The sequence below is a fragment of the Chanodichthys erythropterus genome, chromosome 5, assembly GCF_024489055.1.
Source record: "Chanodichthys erythropterus isolate Z2021 chromosome 5, ASM2448905v1, whole genome shotgun sequence".
Taxonomy (NCBI): domain Eukaryota; kingdom Metazoa; phylum Chordata; class Actinopteri; order Cypriniformes; family Xenocyprididae; genus Chanodichthys; species Chanodichthys erythropterus.
This window is the reverse complement of record NC_090225.1, coordinates 35368532-35389162: the sequence shown is the minus strand read 5'-3', so window position 1 is coordinate 35389162 and position 20631 is coordinate 35368532. Positions and strand designations below refer to the sequence as shown.

The following is a 20631-nucleotide window of genomic DNA, read 5'->3' as shown; positions in this document are numbered from 1 at the left end:
CTTGGTAAACAACACCGAAGAGTCCATATCACATTTCACAGATCACATTCCCAGCCATGCTCAGCCAATCAGCGCTCAGTCCACATCCACCGCTGAGAGAAGCACACAGTAAAACAACGCGAGATCTTCAAGGGGAGAGAGATTCAGAGAGAGAGGAACCGTAAGACCGGTGACTGCGAGCCAGAACCCGATTCTCTTTCTGCAAACCCGCTGAACAAAGCGAAGGGTGTTCATGCTTTTGAGACTGCACAGAAACAGAACAGGTAAATGAAACCTTCCTCTAATGAAACTGCGTCGAAACACCGCGCGCCGGTTTACACGGGCTGCTAATAAGCGGCGGGGTGACGTCATCGCTGCTTTATTTGAGTCCGTGAATGTTTTAACGTGTTCAGTGTAAATGATGCGTTTCTCTATTAATGATACAGTGCTGGGTGAAGTGACCTACCGTAGACTCTACTTTATTAGACTGAGCATTAGGATATATAGCACATAATATATTTGTGTGTGGGCATTGGTATGTCCTATTCATTATTTTACTGTACATAAATATATGAAATAATTGGTTTGGTCTACCTCTGTCTATAATAATTTGATTCTGTTATGTTAATTCTGCCTCCTTAATATTCATGTGTTTTGTCTGCAGCTTGGTGGAGGTATGACATTAACCAGGGGCTCCTTCACTTATTCCAGTGGAGAAGAATATACCGGAGAATGGAAGGAAGGCAAGACATTTCTTATACACTTTGCACTACTTTTGAATTCTCAGGACATTTTTCATAAATGAAGCAGGTCGTCACGTGTTTTAAATGCTGTACTTTTATTCATTAGTTAATTTTCTATTTGCCAAAACAATTACATTTTTTAGTGTGTTACATTTTCCATTTTTGCTGTTTCATAATTGTGACCTGGACCACAAAACCAGTCATAAGGGTCTTTTTTTTTTTTTTTTTTTTTTTTTTTTTAGATATATACATCCTGCTGAATAAATAAGCTTTCCATTGATGTATGGTTTGTTAGGATAGGACAATATTTGGCCGAGATACAACTATTTGAATATCAGGAATCTGAGGGTGCAAAAAAATCAAAATATTGAGAAAATCACCTTTTAAAGTTGTCCAAATTAAGTCCTTGTCAACGTATATCCACTCACAAAAATACATTTTTGATATATATATACGGTAGGAAATCTACAAAATATCTTCATGGTACATGATCTTTATTTAATATCCTAATGATTTTTGGCATAAAAGAAAAAAACGATCATTTTGACCCATACAATGTATTGTTGACTACTGCTACAAATATACCCATGCGACTTATGACTGGTTTTGTGGTCCAGGGTCACAATTTATTTATAATTACATAATAATACAAGCTACATTGAAAATGAAAAGGTTATGTACTATTGAATTATTTTGGATTACTCTTATATGGGTCAACTCTGAGATACGAAAACAATTGAATTCTGTAAATCTGTCTAAATATTCTATTCTTAACAATATTGATAAATCTTACATCATTCTATTGACTTAACTGACTTAAAATGATGGAAATAGTTTTTTTTATTATTATTTTTTTATAATTTGGGTGTTGGATGACATACTATGATTGCTACAGAAAATGTAAGCATACTTGATGCTTACATATATATATATATAAATATATATAAAAAGGTTTATTTCTATCATAACATGTAGAAATGGTGGTGGTAGGTGGTCCATAGAAACAGTATATTGGATGAAAACTCAGTGTTAAGATGTGAAGCAATGTGTTTACTGTGCAGGTCGGAGGCACGGTAAAGGTGAGCTGAAGTTTGCTGATGGCACCTGTTATAAAGGTCACTTTGAGAATGGCCTGTTCCATGGATCAGGGGTGTTAGTCTTTCCCGATGGATCCAGGTGAGTGAACGTGTGATCAGATTAAAAAGTGAACCTACTTAAACTGTGATGAACACGTTGGCAGTGATACTGTACATGGAAAACAACATAATTTCTTAACAACAGGTACGAAGGTGAATTTGCCCAGGGAAAATTCCAAGGTGTCGGAATCTTCAGCAGGTTTGATGGGATGAAATTTGAAGGGGAATTTAAAAGTGGCCGTGTAGAAGGATATGGTAAATATTCCACCTTAATTTTTCAATAGTTACAATAGCGAGACTGAGCTTGATCTGAATGAAATTCCGAGAGACGTGTAGACCTGAAATAATCCAATCAATTGGTGAATGGTTTGTTAGGATAGGACACTATTTGGCCGAGATACAACTATTTGAATATCTGGAATCTGAGGGTGCAAAAAAAAAAAATATCGCCTTTAAAGTTGTCCAAATGAAGTCCTTAGCAACGTATATCCACTCACAAAAATAAATTTTTAATATACATACGGTAGGAAATTTACAAAATATCTAAATGGTACATGATCTTTATTTAATATCCTAATGATTTTTGGCATAAAAGAAAAACACGATCATTTTGACCCATACAATGTATTGTTGGCTATTGCTAGACTATTGCGAGAGCGAGCTTGAACCAATGAAATTCCGATCTGATTGATAGTGGTGTAGACCTGAAATAATCCAATCAACAGGAAAAAATGAAGCATTGTAAACGCTTAAATCAGACTATTTTCTCAATCGGATTTAACAATTTCTTGCAGTGATGCCCAGGTTTTACAAACAATTAAATTAATCGTGACAAACAATTAATCGCGATTAATTGCATCCAAAATCAAATTTTGTGTTTACATAATATACGTGTGTGTACTGTGTATATTTATTATGTATATACACATTTATATATTTAAGAAACATTTACATGTGTATATATATATATAGTCAAATATATAGATACATGGGTGTGTATTTATATGTACAGCACTGGTAGGTTTACATTCGTTTTACATCTTTCGAACGTGCCTGTTTTAGTTTACGACTCGCCTTATGAACTGGTCAGTGGCTGAATATTTACTAAGAAAAGTGTTAGCTTTCTTTTTAGATATGTAATCAAGGCACAAACTAGTTATTATTTCTTCCGATTGACAAAAATACATACCTAGTCAGAATGAGAACTGCTCTTGCATATAAAAGTTTTTTATTTTATTTATTGTTCATATATTTGACAAAAAGTATTTACTATGATTATAAGCTAAATTTAGGATGTGTGAAGATTTATAGCATGAATCAATGTGATCTTATTTCCTTCGTATAGGGCTGCTGACTTTCCCAGATGGTTCCCATGGTGCTCCACGGAATGAAGGAGTGTTTGAGAACAACAAGCTTCTGAAACGTGAAAAGTGTCAGGCTGTGGTGCAGAGAGCCAAGAACTCAGCATCCACCGCCCGCGGCCTCTCTGTATGACAAACTGACCTCAGTGAGAGCACCCCTAACTCAGGCCCCCCCCCTCGAGTATTTTAAGGATTGTACAGTCACAAGTAAAGCTGATTGCGGATCTGCGTTCAGGGGTGATCTCTGCCTTCACCGCACCACGGAGCTCCAAAATATGTGAGACTCATCAGACCCTCAGGGATGGATGAAAGCTTTTCCATTCCCCACGTCTCTATTTCACTCTGCCTTGGTTTCCTCTGTGGCTTAAAACATCACAAAATCATGGACGTTTGTTATGGAGGCATGGATGAACTCTAGTCACCTCAGAGGCACTGCAGGTACAGAAGTGTGGTCAGATGAAGGTGTTTTTGGTAAATGAACTCAATTTGCCTTTGTGAGTCTGCGATTGTATCACTTACAGTATGTTTGACTTTACTATTGTATCCATTTGTTACAAATCATTTTCTTCATTGCACATTTGCCTTAGTTATTGCATTAAATGTCAGTATTGATGGATTGAAATCTTTCTTGTTACCGATGTACAACAGCGGTGAGGGAACATTTTCAGCAACTTGTCTTATTTTATTATTTATTTGTTAATTTGATTAATTTAAAATGAGAACATTTGATTTACTAACACATTAGGATATTGTGAAATAATGGTTTTAGTTATACTGCTCATTACAGAAAACTATTTGAATTGTTTAAAATGTATTGGGTAACTGGGCAGATATACATTCACTTCAAATGTTTGATGACTGATTTATGTGTGTTTACTTTGTTTTCCGAACTGACTGCTAATAGTTCACTGTTCTCATCATCTGCAGTGTCAGACAGAAGCCTTAGTCACCATCATCTAAAATATACTGACACCAAAAATAATTTTGCACTGTTATTTATTTGAACAGAGAATCAAAAGACTGACATGAAAAATAAAGTGAAATAAAAGTCAGAAAACATCACCTGATCAATTTTTTTGTCATGCTTATTCTTTTGCCCTACATAAGATTTGAATATACAAATATACAATCATTCATATGAGACATATTACCGTTCAAACATTTCTGAAAGAAGTCTCTTATGTTCAACCAAGGCTGCATTTATTTGATGCAGTACAAAATACAGTACAAATGGTAATATTCTGAAATATTGATAACATTTAAATATTTTAAAATGTAATTTATTTCTCTGATGCAAAGCTGAATTTTCAGCAGCCATTACTCCGGTCTTCAGTGTCACATGATCCTTCGGAAATCATTAGTGTTCGACTTGAAACGGTGCTGTGCTGGCCGATCGGTCTATGATATCAAAGTAGCGAGAGAGCGATTTCGAAAGCATAGGAACTTTCTAGTCTTTAATCTCTCTAGCGGTACTATGATATCATACACTGACCAGTCTGCGCTGTGCCACTTCAAGTCGAACACACCTATTCCGATATGCTGCTCACAAAACATTTCTTATTATTAAAGGGTTAGATTGCCCAAAAATGAAAACTCTGTCATTAATTACTCACCCTCATGTCATTCCAAACCTGTAAGACCTTCGTTCATCTTCCGAACACAAATTTTTGATGAAATCTGTGAGCTTTTTGGTGTGACTGCACGGTTATTACCACTTTCAAGGCCCAGAAAGATAGTAAAGATAAAGTTAAAATAGTCCATGTGATTACAGTGGTTCAACCTTAACATTATGAAGCGATGAGAATACTTTTTGTGCACAAACACAAAACAAAAATATCTTTATTCAACAAATTCTCTCCCCGGTCAATCTCCTACGCTGTTTACGTGCAGTGTTTCCGGGTTCTACGTCAGAATGCCAGCTCAGTATTGGACGGCTCCTGCGTCAGCAACACACGTATGACAGGGGAGAGACGAATTTGTTAGTAATAATAAAGTTATTTTGCGCACAAAAAGTATTTGCGTCGCTTCATAACGTTAAGGTTGAACCACTGCAGTCACATTGACTATTTTAATGATGTCTGTACTACTATTCTGGACCGTGATTGACGGTAATTACATTGCTTTCTATGTGGGATTAAAAAAAACCTCTTGGATTTCATCAAATATATTTCAGAACACAAATTAAGATATTTTAGTTCAAATCCGATGGCTGCGTGAGGCCTTCATAGGGAGTAATGTCACTTCCTCTGTCAAAATCCATAAAGGTACTAAAAACACATCTAAAATCAGTTAATGTGAGTACAGTTGTTCAATATTAATATTATAAACCGACGAAAATATTTTTGGTGCGGCAAAAAAACAAAATAACGACTTATTTAGTGATGGCCGATTTCAAAACACTGCTTCATGAAGCATCGGAGCACAAATGAATCAGTCTATCGAATCATGAATCGGATCGCGGTTCAAACCCGCCAAACGGATGAAATCACGTGACTTTGGCGCTCCGAACTGCAGATTCGATACAGAGATTCACTGTGCTCCGATGCTTCATGACGCATTGTTTTGAAAACGGCCATCACTAAATAAGTCATTTTGTTTTGTTTTTTGGCGCACCAAAAATATTCTCGTCGCTTTATAATATTAATATTAAACCACTGTACTCACATGAACTGATTTAAATATGTTTTTAGGACATTAATGGATCTTGAGAGAGGAAATGACATTACTCCTATGAAGGCCTCACGGAGCCATCGGATTTGAACTAAAATATCTTAATTTGTGTTCTGAAGATTAATGAAAGTCTTACGGGTGTGGAACGGCATGAGGGTGAGTAATAAATTACAGAATTTTCATTTTTGGGTGAACTAACGTTAACCCTTTAACAATGATAAAACAGTTTTGTCAGGATTCTTTGCAGAATCGAAAATTTAAAACAACAGCATTTATTTGAAACAGAAATCTTTTGAAACATAACCGTCACACAAAAATATCTTACTGAGCTTAGACTTTTGAATGGCAGTGTATGAGGTTAAATAATTCCTTAATGCATTACCTTTTATATTTAAACATACCTAGCCTTTTATTCTATGTCTAAAAATTAAGTTAACAGTATTTACAGGACACAGAATGACACAGAGCACTTATCCAGTGTTTCAACCGCTGAATCCAGTGTGTGACTAAAAGCTTTCTAATCATAGAACAAATGTTGTTAATCAAATGATTCACAGGCACACTGTGTGATGTTTCTATCAGCGAGGCTGCTAGTGACACACAGGGAAACCCTTCATGACACCAGGCCAAGAGATCAATTTGGGAACTGGATAAGCCAGGCCATGGATTACATTTCTAATACAGCAGCAAAACACACACACTGAGTAACTACAAAGCAAAAAGAACTGGACTGTTGATTCATAAACAATCATATATTAATCATATATTAAATGTTTGCTTTTAGGCTCTGTCTGTCGGATTGTCATTATAAAGCATATATGACATATCTGTCACATACAAGCATATCAGTTTCTTCCATCCAAAGCCATGTCATCTGATACATCAGGAAACTATGCACAGCAATGAACATGTACTGGCACAATAAGCCAGTGACAAGACTATAACATGTTAAATATATTTCATATGATATATATTTTATGCAAAAGTCAAATAAATGTTGCGCGTGCATTTCACATTTCAGAAAGTAGTATTCAAAATGTCCATCTAAATAGTGTCAACCATCCTGAGATTTATAATATAATGCATCAACCATCTCTTAACCGCACAATCTTAAATTACATGTTCACCGGAGTAATGCATTTATAATAAGCAACATTAACTCCCGGTTTCACAGACAAAGCTTAAACTAGTCCTACACTAAAATGCATGTTTGAGCTGTTTTAACTGAAAGCAACTAGTACTGACATATCTTAAAATTTGTCAGTGCCATTATTTTGTCTCAAGATGCACACCAGCAATGTTTTTTTCTAAAGTATGCTTATAAAAGCTACTTAAATATCCTAATTGAACTAAGGCCTAATCCTGGTTTAGGCTAAGCCCCGTCTGTGAAACAGTAAATTACAAACATTAAATTGATCACCTGTTCAAAATTTGAATTTCAAGTTTAAATATGTTTATAATACTGATCAAGTTATTACAATGCCTATATATATAATGCCTAAACAAGTGTCAAATCTATTAAATCGCATCTCTCTATATGTATATGCGTGTATTATATATATATATATATATATATATATATATATATATATATATATATAAATATATATATATATATATATATATATATATATATATATATATATATAGATATATATATATATATATAGATATATATATATCAAACCAAAATGTATTCAGACACCTTGAAAATTTCATTCATTAATACAGTTTATTCACTATAGTTTAAAAAAATGGAAATCAAAAATATGACAAGATCTCAGAGTTAAACGGAGTCAGAAAAAATAATCTTAATTATGTCAGATAACACTTAAGCAAAACATGGTCAGGTCAAAGTGTCTGAATAATTTTTTGGTTCCAAATGTTTTTCAATTTTACTGGTAGTCCACTGTATGAAGAATTTTAGGGTATAATATTTCACAGTTTACTTTATTTTGCTATCCTCACTTACATAAATGAACTCCTGCACCCACTAGTAAAAACATATAAAAAATGTCTGAATAATTTTTGGTTTGACATATATATATATATATATACACACACACACACACACACACACACTTTTATGTTAGATGCAATTAATGGCGATTAATCGATTACACAGTTTTGTTTTTAATACTGTATATGATCTGATCAAGGCAATCCCTTATAAAATACAAAAATATTATGTTTTATTATATTTATATATTATTAAAATTTAAGCCTTATTTTTATATAAATGAATACAACTCTTTTCTAAGTCCTCATTCATTCAGTATATTGAGTGAGGACAGGTACTTTTCACCACTAATTAACACAGAAAGCAAATAGTTACTCAGGCAGAGGTGGGGTTGTTCTCAGCCGTGCACCTGTTCACAGCGGCTCTAATGAATCCAAAGAATCCATGTGTCTGTCAGGCCAGACCAACCTCCCTCATCTGTTCCAGTTTCTCCAGTGTCTCCTTGGTGTCAAACTGCCATTGCTTCACCTGTTCAGTGGCTGTAATGCCCTCCTGAAGCAAACAAATTCAGTGTTTATATCCAGCTGTTGATAAAGACGATAAATTGCATTATATTTTATTTTTCTCATCCAGCATCATCTTACAGCATTCTTGATCTGCATATCGGCTCCTGCCAGAATGAGGAGTTTTACAATTTTATAACGATTTAATCTGACAGCGTCATGTAGAGCTGTGTCTCCTTCCTTTAAAAGAGAAAGGAAAGGTTTAAGCTGAATTATAATTTGCATGATCCGTATAATTTTTGTGTTTTCCTCATGAATTAATCATCTGTTACCCAATCTTTGGCATTAATATTGATTCCATTGGCAAGAAGATGTTGGACAACGTCGCTGTGACCTGTCCGTGTGGCCACATGTAAAGGTGAGCTAAGCAGCTGTATGGGAGGAAGTAATTTGATTTACTATGTTAGACATATTTAAGGCAGCTTATTTTTTATATACTGTACAGTATTTTTGTCTTCCATTAAAATCATTATTACTTTGTCCCTGACGTTGATATCAGCTCCCCTGTCCTGAAGGACTTTCAGTGCGGAGAGACTTCCACCTCTGCAAGCCCAATGTACAGCCCTGCAATCCAGCTAAACAGAGGACAGTAAAAGCAAATCATCACAATCACAAACCCATTATAACAATGAATTGACTTAATAAACATTTATAATGATCTCACCCTGTCTTTAAAGTTCATATCAGCTCCTTTGTCCAGTAATTTTTCCACTATTTTAGCATGATTTTCCAGTGCAGCCCGATGGAGTGCTGTTTTTCTGAACTAAAACAATTGTGTGAGCAACTGAGTCATCATAGAGTCAGAGAACCAGGGTTACAATAGCTAACTGAAATTAAAACCATTAAAAAAAAATTGTTACTTGAATCAAAATAAAATATAAAAAACTTAAATATTTCATTTTTAGCTAGCTGCCAATGTAACATCTCATTTTCATTTATTTTAATGGTAAACATTTACAATAAGAATATATACTGAAATATATGGCTAGCCCATTTTAAAGGTGCTCTAAGTGATCCTGGGTGGAGTAACTTCCTGTTGAAGTTCGAAGTGTTGCCAAACAAAACAGAGGCTAGCTAAACCCTCCCTCCTCCTCCCCCTCCCCTCCATGCTTCCTGAAACAGTCATGAACGCGCATTTAAAATCATTCTTGTCGGTTATTGGCTGGAGCATGTTTATTATGTTTCCTGGTCCAGACTGCACCAGTTTGTTTTTATTGCCATTTTTGGAGCTTGTGGTGACTACAGAGACCACGTTTTTTTACAGTGTGTTCAGGGGACAGGCAGCTAGTGAATAGTGAGGAGATGTTTGCTGTATGTGACAAAAAATGTTTTGGCCTAAAAATGCGTGACATCACTTAGAGCACCTTTAAGTGTTTATAATTTAGAACTGTTGGGAAAAGTTATTCAAATTCATCCGCAGAGTCACACAGAGCCAAACCACAAGCAAAACAATGTTCTTCTGCAAAATGCATGCAGTATTGTTTTTAACCACAAAAGTTACACACCTTTAAGAATGACTAATACTTATAAAACATTTATTGATCTTAGGTAATGTTATTTTGACATTTACTAATACATTTTTACCATCAGAAGTTATATCTGTTAACATTAATGCACTGAACTAACATGAACAAACAATGAACCACTGTATTTTTATTAACATTAACAAAAACTAATAAAAAAATGTATTGCTCGCTGTTAGTTCATGACAGTAAAGCTGAAACTGATATTTGCTCAATAATTGATTTTGGATCATTTTTAACCCCCAAAAGAAAAATAAAAATGTTACGGAGAGCAGCTTTAATGTTAACAAATGAGACCTTATTGTAAAGTATTACCAGAAGGGGTGTAACGATTCACTTGTTTTCTCGATGCATCGATTACAAATCCTGACGATGCATATGCATCGATCTTGAAACATGTTTTTTGAATCGTGAATCGTTTATTTCGGTCGATAATCGATGTAAAATGCAAAGAATCGGATTAATCACGATTCTACAGTTATTCAGTGCTTTAAAATATATAAATATTAAATTACTACATGCGCGAACTGATGGAGACGTTGTGCGCCGTCATTAACAACACTGACATAAGAGCGTGCATTCGTTACTATAGCAACAGTAGAAACCAAGCGCGTTTTCTTTCAGAATCACCATAAGGAAAATTTTCCATATAAAAAGAACAAAGATGGCTTTTATAACTATTCCGTGAAGAAAAGTTAGTTTAAGATTAGTTGGGAAAGTACATTAGTATTTTTAATGTACCTGGAACAGTTTAATAAGGTTGTGTAACCATTAACACCACTGGAACCATTATCCTCCACTATATTTAACATGAACTAGGCCTAAAAATACTTTTAAAGCCCTTTTAAAGTTTTGGTTTATGTAAATTTCCACGAATGCCAATTTTCATAGTGTTAAATAAAAGCTGTTAAAATAAAGTTATGTAGCATCATTGAGAACTAACATGAACTAACATTAACAATGGACAAAAGGGTTTTTTTTGTTTGTTAGTTTTTGCCCTTACTCTTTGACCCCCTGAAGGCCACTGTGTAATTCACACCCTGACTAAGACACGTTGTGGGAAGCATTTCAATATCTCTATAAATGCATATTAAAATGCAGAATCTAATAGAATTAATCAAATCGCATCGAATTTTTATGTGAATCATCTCGAATCGAATTGTTCTGAATTTGCAAAAATCGAACATCTATGAATCGTGAATTGAATTGAATCCCTGTCTACCCAAAGATTCACAGCCCTAATTATTGGTTTAATTTGATGTATAAAATAAACTGAAAATTAATAAAAACTATACAGATATACTTACAACAACAACAACAAAAAACTAATAATTTCAACAACATAAAATTACTAATGTTTAACTAAAAATAACTATAATAAAAACCTATAATAGTATCTCACTGATACTAAAATAACACTGGAGAGAACATGTCATTTCAGACATATGGCACCTCATCACAGGTGTTTGGATCTCCTTCATCTTCCAGAAACTTCTCAACTACTTCCATGTTTCCCAGAGCTGCTGCTTTTAAAAACTCCTCTGGTTCAATAAGTCCCTGACGAACAACAGAGACAAATTAACAATAATTAATGCACATAACAATAATTTAGACAAGAAAGACAGATGGGTTTCCCTCACCACAGGAACATCCATTGGGCCTTTGGAAGCTGCGGCCTTGTTCTTGATTTTCTTATTCTTCATATGCAGCTCAATAATATTCTCTGCACCCCCCAGATCAATGATCTCACGCCTCAGATCAGAGGAGATCTTCCTCACCCGTTCCTGTGCCTGCATGAAGAATTCACTTCTCTTCATCACGGACTGATCCTGGTCTTTACAGCACATGCAGTATTCTTACAATAACATTTGCTCATATGAATTTTAATTGACAGTATTGTGAAAATCTTGTCAAACTGATATGAGATGTCAAATTTTGATATTATTACCAGTACAGCATTCTGTGAATGTATATGAGTGTGCGCTGGTGGAAGATTAACATGCTTATACACTTCATTTTTACTGCATATACAGCCAATGCCTCTTTTTTTAAAGCAAGTAATAAAAAGGTTATAAACAGGTTTTACTGATTCAAAATAAATAAACAGCATAATGGTGTAGTTATGGCATCTACCAGCAGGGGCTACTAAAGCCCACCAGCCAAAACCCTGACTCCCTGGGTCCATCTGGTTCTACTTGAATGGGAAATATCTCTCAATAATACTATTAAACTTTGTTTCTTAGTTGAAATCACATGTACTAACTGTATATATGAATATAGGTCTAGATAATTTCCTACAATCAACAACTTCATATTTGCATTTATGCATTTCGCAGACGCTTTTATCCAAAGCGACTTACACTGATTTTTTTTTTTTCTCTCATTCTCTGGGAATCGATCATATGGCCTTGCTATTGTTAGTGCTGTTTTACTGTTTGAGCTTCACATGTAGACTATAGGAAGGATAACTACAATTAATTTTTGTCAATGTCTTCCTCTGCTTGGTTTCATGTTAAAGGTTTAGTTAGCAAAATGCATAACCCATTCCACACAGATACATCATGACTCTAGCTGTTAAATCTCACTGCATGTCATTTCATACAGTGTTAATGGAAGACGCTGCTGTTGGCAGAAGCTCTGGGCTTGTAAACATGCAAAGCCTGTGTGCTGAATTTAGAAAAATGCCCGTTAAGGCCCGTTCACACCAAGGATGATGATTATGACAATAACAATATATAGTTCTAAAAATCATTCTAAGGGTACGTTTACACGACAATGATGTACTAAAAATGGAAATTCTTTTTTTCTTTGTACAAATAACGTTATCAAAATGATCCATGTTCACACAGATCTGCGAAAATGAAAACAACAAAAAAGGCTGTATTATGCAGTAGTTGTTGATGTCACTTTGTAAAGAAAGACTATGCGCCTGCATACATATCATAGACTGTAAAAAATATGGACGTTGTGTCCGTGACATCACCTGTAGGTTTCTGAAGAGCATTTTTAAAGCCTAAAGTGGGCCGTCGCCATCTTGGCAGCGCATTACCATGCGTCACTCCCGGATAATTGAAAATGGGCAAAGAGGCGGGATGTGGTTGGAACTAAGGTGCCTGGTTGCTGAAACCACGCTGGCCTAGCTTGACGTAACCAAGTTAGCTCAGGCTAAGGAGCTATCCATCTATCTTGATACTAGCAAAATGATAAACAGTTATATCATTTGAAATTTCTAAAGGTTTACTGTCATTCTACGGTGTCTGTTTTACAATATACAGGTGCTGGTCATACAATTAGAATATCATCAAAAAGTTGATTTATTTCACTAATTCCATTCAAAAAGTGAAACTTGTATATTATATTCATTCATTACACACAGACTGATATATTTCAAATGTTTATTTCTTTTAATTTTGATGATTATAACTACTAAAGGAAAATCCCAAATTCAGTAAGTAATATTAGAATATTACTTAAGACTTACGTCTTTAGTAATTAGAATATTACTTAAGACCAAGACAAAAAAAAAAGGATTTTTAGAAATCTTGGCCAACTGAAAAGTATTAACATGAAAAGTATGAGCATGTACAGCACTCAATACTTAGTTGGGGCTCCTTTTGCCTGAATTACTGCAGCAATGCGGCGTGGCATGGAGTCGATCAGTCTGTGGCACTGCTCAGGTGTTATGAGAGCCCAGGTTGCTCTGATAGTGGCCTTCAGCTCTTCTGCATTGTTGGGTCTGGCATATCGCATCTTCCTCTTCACAATACCCCATAGATTTTCTATGGGGTTAAGGTCAGGCGAGTTTGCTGGCCAATTAAGAACAGGGATACCATGGTCCTTAATCCAGGTACTGGTAGCTTTGGCTCTGTGTGCAGGTGCCAAGTCCTGTTGGAAAATGAAATCTGCATCTCCATAAAGTTGGTCAGCAGCAGGAAGCATGAAGTGCTCTAAAACTTCATGGTATACGGCTGCGTTGACCTTGGACCTCAGAAAACACAGTGGACCAACACCAGCAGATGACATGGCACCCCAAAACATCACTGACTGTGGAAACTTTACACTGGACCTCAAGCAACGTGGATTGTGTGCCTCTCCTCTCTTCCTCCAGACTCTGGGACCCTGATTTCCAAAGGAAATGCAAAATTTACTTTCATCAAAGGACATAACTTTGGACCACTCAGCAGCAGTCCAGTCCTTTTTGTCTTTAGACGCTTCTGGCGCTGTCTGTTGTTCAAGAGTGGCTTGACACAAGGAGTGCGACAGCTGAAACCAATGTCTTGCATACTTCTGTGCGTAGTGGTTCTTGAAGCACTGACTCCAGCTGCAGTCCATTCTTTGTGAATCCCCCACATTTTTGAATGGGTTTTGTTTCACAATCCTCTCCAGGGTGCAGTTATCCCTATTGCTTGTACACTTTTCCTTCCCTTTACCTCTCTATTAATGTGCTTGGACACAGCACAGAGCTCTGTGAACAGCCAGCCTCTTTTGCAATGACCTTTTGTGTCTTCCCCTCCTTGTGCAAGATAGGGCTGTAACGATATGCGATATGAAATCGAAATCGCGATACGCAGGTCCACGAACCTGTATCGCGATTTGAGAAGGCAGAATCGCAACACACCCCTTCCAACTCCCAGAGTTATCCTTCCTGTCCAGATCCAATGCTACCACATTTTTAAATTACTATAAGTATTAGGGGTGTAACGATTTATCGTAGATGGTGTGTCTCAATCAGCTCTCTAGTTCAGTAAGTGTTTCGGGCACACATTGAATCTTGCAAGCATTGTTTAAACGTTTCTCATGTCAGTCTCTTGCATGGTCGCGTGAGAAAAGTCGTGGCTTTCTTTCACCGCAGTGCACAGCAACAGCTGTGCTCACAGAAAAGCAAAATACGCTTGCGATGCTTTGCTTTAAGTTCTGTGGGGCCGTTCACATATTGCGTCTTTTCCGCGTGCAAGTCAGCTATTATTTTCAAATTTAACCTGCTCGGCAGGCGCGCTCATAATGGGATCAACGCGGTCGCGACGCGCATGCAATTCTCAACTTCTCAGAATGCCGCAAGCGCACCGCAGGTCGTGTGACAAGAATCAACCGATCAGCTATGGCCTTTCGTAGCAAAACATCAAAAGCTCAGCCGAACAGCTGATCATAGCTGTACATGGTGGTTTTTATATCTTATCTCCATCAATATATCTCGTAGTAAAACTAATGCAAGGGCTAGAAATCATTTATCCTTTGCAGAAACGTCCTCTGATCCTCTTGGAGAGCTCAGTTCATGGTTGCATAGCAACGACCGACGCCACGGGAGCGCAAGCGCTTTGGAAAGAAGGAGAAGCAGTGCGGCCGCGCCTTCCACGCGTTTTTAGACGCGATATGTGAACGGCCCCTATTCATAATTCTAAGTTCATGTTAAATTTAACATTTTTTTTCAGTGACAGACAGCCCTATTCAACTGTTAATTTGAATACAGAAGGTTTTTATAAAAATTTTATATTTATTTATTTTATTGAAATGTGATCTTGTGTGTACAACAAGGACAATTATTGAAATTTGTTAATGTTTTTTTAATAAATCTTGTTTGAATTTCAGTTTCATTTTGTTCAAAATATCGTGATACGTATTGTATCGTGAACTCCGTATCGAGATACGTATCGTATCGTGACCTGAGCGTATCGTTACACCCCTAGTGTCAATGGTCGTCTTTTGGACAACTGTCAAGTCAGCAGTCTTCCCCATGATTGTGTATCCTACAGAACTAGACTGAGAGACCATTTAAAGCCCTTTGCAGGTGTTTTGAGTTAATTAGCTGATTAGAATGTGGCACCAGGTGTCTTCAATATTGAACGTTACGTTGAGATACTGAATTTGGGATTTTCCTTAGTTAGTTATAATCATCAAAATTAAAAGAAACAAACATTTGAAATATATCAGTCTGTGTGTAATGAATTAATATAATATACAAGTTTCACTTTTTGAATGGAATTAGTGAAATCAACTTTTTGATGATATTCTAATTATATGACCAGCACCTGTAGATGCTCCAGCAACAGTAATATTGCAATTTGTGTCGGGTGTGCAAATGACAACACGCAAAATCATACCTTCATACCTTTGTAATGAAATACTAATCGCAAAATTAATCCAATCTGCCGCACTTGGATAAAATGTCCATGAGCGTCCATTGAAAAACATCCAACATCACTTGTCCACAAAAGCGTTAGATCCATGAAATACTGATATATTATCCATCGTTAGCATCAAATTTCTTCTGAACGATCATTTTAATTTCGTTCTAAGAAATTAGGCAATCTGAGCAGCAGTTATGTTGTAAAACTGTATACGACCGTGATATGAAAGCACACCTGTATCTCACCCAGTCACAACGGAGGATTATCAAATCCAAGTTCACAAGCTACAAAGGCTTTGACACAATCAGTGATGTAAACATGTGCAGCTAAGTTTGACTTCATTGAAGCAGAGACTCATTCGGTAAAATTGGACACAGACAAATGAGCCCGCATCCAAAGTATACTTTTTCAAAATAGTGCAGCAGTTTTAGTTATAATATCCAAGCAGTGCTGTCGGATTTTGTGGTGTCTTGAGAGGCATATTCTCCCACCATTGCCATTGTAGTGAATCTGATGGACAAAACTTTTAGCCAATGCCAAGACAATCCAACAACATGTGTTGGACGTTCAGTTGTACAGCTGTCTCAACATTTTTTTGCAGTCTATGGTCTTGACCATTAACCACACAGCATGCCATATTATTTGATAACTGTATGAAATAATCCTGAAAAAGACACAAACACAAACGCAGCAGAGATTCCAAATTCAGTAGTGACAGCAGCGGCAATCCACCTGTCACTCAAGTGGCCACACCCTTAATTATGCAGAACTTAATAGAATTTAAATGGATGAGTTATAAAAAAAAATTCACCCCCCTCACAGTTGTAATGAAGGGCAAAATTAGCTGTATAGACCAAAATCACAATTTGTACCAGCTGTAAACGTATTTTCTGCTGTAAAGTTGGGCATTTTAACATGGGGCTCAATGAGATTCTGCTCTCTTTTGGAGCCCGTCCCTAGCGGCCAGTTGATGATTGCAGTTTAAGTCACTTCCCCCATTTTCTCTTGAAGCCAATACGGAAGTTGCCACTTGGTGAATATGCCAATAGACTAAACGCATAAAACACATTTGCATGCCGTCAACATTTTCACAGACTCGCATTTTTGTAATTTACACAGAGACGATAACAGTATCATTTTAAAAAAAAGTTTGCGTTTTCAGGCCCCCAAAAAGGTATTGTTGTGAATGGTCAAAACACATAAGTTTTCCATTTTTTGTTGAAAACGGTGCTGTTTCCACTTTCAGAACTTTTTTGGAATCACTTTCAGAATGATTTTTTTTCCAGCTGATGAACAATAAAAACATTGAGGGTGGGACAACCTGTCAGAGATCAACAAATAGCAAACCACAACCACCCAATCAATTCCCTATTCAAAAAAATCACAAAATCAAGCTCTGCCCTACATTTTTTCTTGTTCGAGAAGCCGTTTCACTTGCATATATACATCACAATAGGGATAAAAAGACTATTTATTATCGACTTTCATTTCATGCCAGCTTTAATGTAGATATGTGTTATGCTTCAGCTGTCAAGTTTATCTCAGACTGGTACAATTTTCATCTTTTCATTAAAAGTCCATATTTTGATCTCTGCTGTGATTTTTTTCCCCACTCACCTGAATATTTGCAACACTTTGATTGACAGATTCATTTCCCTGTTCTGCCCCCACAGAAGATGCATCTACAACCAAAATCCCCAACTTTCGCGCCCGAGCTCGACACTTCTAAACAATTTCAATAAAAGACAAAGAAACTTTCTCAGACAGGTACGTCCCAGACTTATTACCAATAAAATACATTTAAAAAAATTATAATAATGAGAAATTAAACTAATTTAAAGAGTTAAAAATCTTTACCTCCTCCCGTTTGTCAAGGGCTGCTCTTCTATCAACCACAGCCGTTGCCCATAGGATGGTCTCGTCCATTATGAGTAAAAATATGTATATATACAGTATAAAAAGAAGTTAACCCAGAGTATTTTCAAGTCAAAAACTTGCACAAATAACAGTGTGAAAATCCCACTGTTAATAGCAGACCTGCAGGACTGAGATCTGAAATGATCTTATAGCTCTCAGCAGGAATGTAAAGCCACGTCAGGCCCTGTGCGACAGCTGTGGACAGGAGCTGGATCACACACAAACACGCGACCCCCTGCTGCCCATGAGCTCACCGTTTGTTCGGTGCCATTCACCTCCACAGTCTGCCCTCTGCCACACTCAGTTTTACAAGAATCACGACCCAGTAAACACTCTGTTTTGGAGATTATGTTATTTATAAGTGTTTCATTAGTGTCAAGTGATATCTCACAAATGCCTTCTAGTTTCAAAGAACGCCTGTTAACAAACAAGGTCCGATCGTGGACCGGCATTCAGGTACATCCCTGTGAGTTTTACACGGTCAAGAATGCCCACAAATGTCTTATTATGATTAAGTGTTTGTGGTATGCAGTTTGAATTTGAAGGAAGAACAGAAGTAAATGGTTGTGAAGGTGAGATCAAGTTGAAATTTTCAATAAAACCATCATCATTTGACAAACAAATAAAACAAACTGAACCAAGCATTGAGCAACAGCAAATAATCATGTGTAAATACTCCTAATGGTTTGTTTGATTTCATAACAATACAATGCTGTTCAAGTCCTTCAACTGACCAGTCATTAAATGTTAGGAGTCACCCCTAACAATTTTTGATTTAAATATTTATTGGGAAAGAACTAAAAATTACAATAACTGTTCAAATATCTGTTTAAAACCAACTAACTAAAAACTTCTGCTTAGTTTACTGAATTTAGTAATGTTGCATAAGTATTTTTTCCAGTCTTTTTTCTCTATAGTTTTTAAAAGCAGTGGCAGTGTTTTTTTATATATTATATATATATATATATATATATATATATATACATATATATATATATATAAGCAAATAATAGCAAATAAAGACTTACAGCTGAGAATACTTAAGCAATATTCAATCAAATTAGGTGCCTGCACTTTTACATCTTTTTGTTATGACACACGATAAGTCTAAGAAATGCTGCTATTATTCCTTTACTCATGTTCAAATGCTGTTTAATGCTGTCAGCCTAACTGAGATCCTGATTGTTTTTGTGCCAGATAAATAAAGATTTTCTCTCTCTATCTAGACTTCATTCAAAAGTTTGGGGTCGGTAAGTTTTTTTGTTTTGTTTTGTTTTCCTTTTTGAAATAAATTTATACTTGGGGGATACATTAAATTGATAAAAAGTGAAAGTAAAGTTAATTTAACATTGTTACAAAAGATTTCTATTTCAAATATTCTATTGCTCAAAGAATCCTGAAAAAAAAAAAAAAAAAACGTATCAGTTTCCATAAGAAAATCAGCAAATCAGCATATTAGAAAGATTTCTGAAGGATCATGTGACACTGAAGACTCTCATTCTCAAATGAGAGAGCATAAAAGACTTCAAAAACATTTAAAAACATCTTACTGGCCCCAAACTTTGTTTATAGTATATTATATATATATATTATATATACATATATCTATGTGTGTGTGTGTGTGTGTGTGTGTGTGTGTGTGTGTGTGTGTGTGTGTGTGTGTGTGTGTGTGTGTGTGTGTGTGTGTGTGTGTGTGTGTGTGTGTGTGTGAGAGAGAGAGTATAATTTAGTGTGATTAATTATACAAATAAATAAATAACAATGTATCTCAGTTAATTCTCTCAAACCTTTTAGACTTCAAAACAAGACTATTTTCACATACTCAAGTTTCCTTCAGATTTCTTTGAAGATTTTTGTTACCCTGGTATTTATGTCAAACTAAGATTGAGCAACTAAAGCCGGGATCAGACTACAGGAGTTGTTTATGTAAACCTCACTCCTCTGCCCTCAAGAGGAGCGGTAGTGACTGAGGTTAGCAGCTGTGGTCTTTAGCTTCCTTGTTAGTGCGCCTGCCTTCCATGCTGGAAACGCCGGTTCGTATCCTGCTCAGAGTGGGTCGAGAAGGACTGGTTAAATTTGGTAATAAGGTTTAGGGGTATGAGTGTAACGGACATAGGACAGTAAGAGCTGTGTCTATAAACCTCGTTCCCCTGGCATCAAGAGGCGCACTAGCGGCTGCGGTCTTTATCATCTTTGTTAGCGTGCACACCTCCCATGCTGGAGATGCTGGTTCGAGTCCCGCTCAGAGCAGGTCGAGTAGGACTGGTTAAATTTGGTGCTATGACCCAGATGGGAGTGAGGTTTAGGGGTATGAGTGTAACGGACATAGGCCAGTAAGAGCTGTGCCTGTAAACCTCATTCCCCTGGCCTCAAGAGGTGCACTAGCGGCTGCGGTCTTTATCATCTTTGTTAGCGTGCACACCTCCCATGCTTGACATGCTGGTTTGAATCCTGCTCAGAGCGAGTCGAGTAGGATTGGTTAAATTTGGTGCAGTGACCCAGATGGGAGTGAGGTTTAGCACGCACACCTCCCACGCCGGTTCGAATCCGGCTTGGAGCGGGTCAAGTAGGACAGGTTATAGAAGTCATGCTTTAACTCTTCGAAAGGAAAGTCAATAAGGAAAGTTTGTGTACTTATGTGTAGTTATTAAGAT

General features: G+C 36.3%; 2 protein-coding genes across 4 annotated transcripts; one reads left to right on the top strand and one right to left on the bottom strand.

The window, feature by feature from the left end:
* The first annotated feature begins 125 nt into the window (after nucleotides 1-125).
* On the top strand, nucleotides 126-4992 carry morn4 (MORN repeat containing 4). Of its 2 annotated transcripts, none has more exons than XM_067385536.1 (5): nucleotides 126-263; nucleotides 644-722; nucleotides 1784-1898; nucleotides 2004-2113; nucleotides 3204-4991. In XM_067385536.1, exons 2-5 carry the CDS (start codon nucleotides 656-658, stop codon nucleotides 3350-3352), a joined length of 441 nt encoding a protein of 146 aa, XP_067241637.1. In that variant the 5' UTR covers nucleotides 126-263; nucleotides 644-655; the 3' UTR covers nucleotides 3353-4991. The 2 variants fall into 2 exon arrangements, with proteins under 2 accessions (XP_067241637.1, XP_067241638.1); XM_067385537.1 differs by lacking the exon at nucleotides 126-263 and adding an exon at nucleotides 405-514 and having other exon boundaries at nucleotides 3204-4992.
* A 2598-nt stretch (nucleotides 4993-7590) lies between these two features.
* Nucleotides 7591-18128, bottom strand: ankrd2 (ankyrin repeat domain 2 (stretch responsive muscle)). 2 transcript variants are annotated; one of them, XM_067385534.1, is made up of 9 exons: nucleotides 17918-18128; nucleotides 17678-17785; nucleotides 11576-11725; nucleotides 11388-11492; nucleotides 9077-9175; nucleotides 8889-8987; nucleotides 8685-8783; nucleotides 8494-8592; nucleotides 7591-8401 (listed from the first exon to the last, which is right to left on the bottom strand). In XM_067385534.1, the coding sequence occupies exons 1-9, from the start codon at nucleotides 17984-17986 to the stop codon at nucleotides 8303-8305; spliced, it is 927 nt and encodes a 308-aa protein (XP_067241635.1). In that variant the 5' UTR covers nucleotides 17987-18128; the 3' UTR covers nucleotides 7591-8302. The 2 variants fall into 2 exon arrangements, with proteins under 2 accessions (XP_067241635.1, XP_067241636.1); XM_067385535.1 differs by having other exon boundaries at nucleotides 11579-11725.
* Nucleotides 18129-20631: the final 2503 nt, after the last annotated feature.